Source organism: Atta cephalotes, assembly GCF_000143395.1.
Source record: "Atta cephalotes unplaced genomic scaffold scaffold00004, whole genome shotgun sequence".
In the NCBI taxonomy this organism is placed as follows: Eukaryota; Metazoa; Arthropoda; class Insecta; order Hymenoptera; family Formicidae; genus Atta; species Atta cephalotes.
Window position 1 is genome coordinate 3,551,327 of NW_012130068.1, and position 3,466 is coordinate 3,554,792.

The 3,466-nt window shown below is 22.6% G+C and overlaps 2 protein-coding genes across 2 annotated transcripts in view; both read right to left on the bottom strand.

The window, feature by feature from the left end:
• Positions 1 to 313, bottom strand: part of LOC105626141 — an 8,120-nt gene extending 7,807 nt beyond the window's left edge. The window contains exon 1 of the mRNA XM_012207453.1: positions 249 to 313. Coding sequence (XP_012062843.1) covers positions 249 to 313 — 65 coding nt within the window. The remainder of the gene's footprint in view (positions 1 to 248) is intronic.
• A 777-nt stretch (positions 314 to 1,090) lies between these two features.
• LOC105626142 lies at positions 1,091 to 2,570 on the bottom strand. The gene is made up of 3 exons (XM_012207454.1): positions 2,338 to 2,570; positions 1,326 to 1,442; positions 1,091 to 1,262 (listed from the first exon to the last, which is right to left on the bottom strand). The coding sequence occupies exons 1-3, from the start codon at positions 2,568 to 2,570 to the stop codon at positions 1,091 to 1,093; spliced, it is 522 nt and encodes a 173-aa protein (XP_012062844.1).
• Positions 2,571 to 3,466: the final 896 nt, after the last annotated feature.

A 3,466-nucleotide genomic window follows, 5' to 3' on the forward strand; every position in this document is an offset into this window, starting at 1 on the left:
TGTGTGTGTGTGTAGTATATATATATATATATATATATATATATATATATATATATGAGCCATGTATTATATTAATTCTTCAAAATTTAATTACTAATATTTCTCACTTTTTTAATAATAATTTAGGGGCCAATTTTGTAACTCTTAACGATTGTAATTGTAACGTTACTATCGTTAAAAGTTACAGAATAGGCTTCTAATTTCTTTTATAATATATAGCTACAATATAAAACAATTATATTACTTACGCAGTGATAAATATATAATTATTATGATCTATAATTTGCTGTCCGACCAAATTACATATAAACATGTAAAGAAAACAAGAAAATGCAATTGCGAAACATACTAAAAGATCTCCAATATTATATTCGAGTAACACAATCTGAAAAATCTAGTAAATAAATGTATTATTGGCTGCGTTCAAGAGAGAACTAATCAGTTAGCGCTTAGTGATTCTTTAATATGATTGGTTCTTGTCTTTAGTTCTCTATTGGATCTAAGTGTAAAAACCAATTATATTGCAGAATCACTAAGCGTTTACTAATTAATTTTTCTGCTGAACGCAGCTATTCAAATCAAATCGAGAGAACATGTTATAAATGTAATTTATTAATTTGCGATGGAATTTAGCACAACATTTATCTACTATTAATGTATTAAGCTATATATATTTTCATAAATAGAAAATTTTAATTATAATTAATAAATTTTAATTATAATTGCTATATGAAGTATCTCTTCTTACTATTATATATATTATATTTTTAATAAATATTACAACAATCTATAAATTAATTTGGAGATACCAAAGAAAAACTTGATGTTATATTATTAAAAATCAGAAGCTATATGTGAAGTGCATTTCTGGCATTAAAATTAATAGTTACATTTTATTTTTCATATAATCATTTTACATTTAAAGCTTGTATATTAATAATTCAAAAATTCGGATACGGATTTGAAAATAAAAAAATTGTGTCAATAAATAAACGTGTCAATAATACATCAAAATCCAAATTTAAATAATCTCTCCATAAATTGTTACCCTCAAAATATTAATCTAATCTCTATCAATACATATTGTTTGTTAGAAAAAGACATTAAAATTACTAATATAAAGCAACACAACGAATTGCAAACTAATGGATTTGTAAAAGACAAGACGCACTCGAAAAATATTTAGGCTCATAGTAAGAACTCCGATGGCTACGAAAAACATGAACAAGATTTGAAATCTGGATATAAAATATTTGGAGAATCTAAAAGCAAATGTAAATTATTACGAATGTTATATATTTAATACAGAATATGTAGATACTTACGTCATTGATTTTCGATGAATATCTACAGCACGAATTAGATCTTTATAAACCAAAATCTCTTTCTGCGTGCTAATATCTTTTAATGTATAAATATGTATAGTTTTCTTGATTCGATAACTGTAAATAATTTAATAACTGATAACAATATTAAAAAATAAAATAATTTTTAAAAAATAAGAGAAAAAAATTGGCTTGATATAGCTCTGATAATACAAAAAAAAAATTAACTCTTAATAATAAAATTTAATAAAATAATTTTTATTAGTATGCTCACGTTGCACATTTATTATTGATCTGATTCTATAACATAATACATATCTATGCAAAAACACTTATCGTTGTAATAAACTTATTTGTAATAAAACATAAACTCGGATTGCAAAGAATAACATTAAAATATAAATATAAATATTAATTACTTCTCACGTATTTGATTTCATTCCATTAAAATTTTACTTTCAAGATAAAGCTAAAAACTAATTTTAGATATATTGCATATTATTGTAAGAAAACATGCATATTGAGATTTCGTTATTTTAATAAAATAACTATTTAAACTTTTAATTTTAAGCTAATTAATAATATTTGATATTATAAAATAAATTTTTCATATCGAAACAAATATTATTTACAAATGAGAGAATCAAAAGTCCATTTCTAATTTAAATTTTGTAACAATTTTTAAGATGTTTATTAATATAAAATTATTGATAGTTTCCCATGATGTTGATTAGCATCAATATTATTATTACAATTGTTTTTCAATTTAATTAAATGATATTTTTGCTCTAATTCTATTCATGACTGTGTTTCAAGATTGAAAATGATATTGACATAGTTTACAGAATTGGGTATATATCTATTCATAAAATTCACACCGAAGTATTTAAGCACTCAAAATACAACTCATACCATGTATGCTTTTGTTATTTATTGTTAATCGTGTATTCACGCAGCTCAGACACTTTGTTAAATTATTTAATAAATAATTATTATATGTTTATTATGTTACCTAGCAATTTTGAACATTCCGCAGAAATGAAGAAAATATGCAAGGAACAATGATCCTGTCGCTACCATCGCTGTGCTCCCTATAATAATACTTGCACTTACATGAAAAGATATTAAATAGAAATATTTTTGTGGATCGATAAAATATTCGGTGGAGATCAGCAGGTGATGTAATCGAGATACGTTTGTAGATAATACAATATCAATAAACTCCAACCGTAGAAAGGCGACCATACATACAGATATGCTACAAATAAGAATCACTACTCACTATTATGAAGAGTTAAATATAAAATATATTTTTTAATACTCTTTAAAATTTCATATGATTATAAATATATATAATATATACTTTATATATAATATATACTTTAAAATATATTATATGTGAATTTTTATCAAGTTAAATCAATATATAATGAACTTGAAAATTAAATTAAACTTTATTAAACATAATTTTATTTAAAACATTTTTCTGAAACCAATAATAAAAGAACTTTTGAAGGTGATGAATTAAAATGGAACATTCTATATATTTCCTTTATTAAATATGGAAAATTCTAAGATATATTTGGTACCATTATTTCTTATTTCAAATTATATAATATTAAAATAATACAATATTTGTATTATTGCAATATCAATCTTGTTTTTAAAACTATATTATACTTATGAGTACGTACAGTTAAAATATTTTATTTTAGCATTTTGGAGTGCATTTTTATTCTTTGGTACATTTACATTCAAATGCTAACTTGACTCATATAAATTAAAATAGATATTTTTTAATTGAAAAAATTTTAATAAAAATTTCATTAAATTATTTCCAAAAAAATAAAAAGAAATAAAAAGATGTTTTACTTCCTTACTTGTAAGCACAGTCGTATACTGTTTTGCATTATTTCCATATTTATTTATAATAGCAATTTCGTTGCTGTCTCTTAAATCATTGTGGACATGCTGAATTTGATCCATTAATTTTTTATCTATCCAATCAAAAAGTTTTCTACTATATATCTTATTATTAGTAAGATTAAAAAAAATTGATATATATATTAGATGGGAAAAAGTCCGTGGCGTTTTTCCCGTTAGATGTAACGTGAAACTCGCCACGAACTTTTTCCACACTT

What these genes read in the sequence shown, in the direction of transcription:
- LOC105626142 (XM_012207454.1), bottom strand. Translation starts at nt 2,570, where the DNA reads ATGGTCGCCTTTCTACGGTTGGAGTTTATTGATATTGTATTATCTACA. An exon ending in GGAATGTTCAAAATTGCTAG is followed by an intron (nt 1,443 to 2,337) that starts GTAACATAATAA and finishes AATTATTTACAG; the next exon opens with TTATCGAATCAAGAAAACTA. An exon ending in ATTCATCGAAAATCAATGAC is followed by an intron (nt 1,263 to 1,325) that starts GTAAGTATCTAC and finishes ATTTGCTTTTAG; the next exon opens with ATTCTCCAAATATTTTATAT.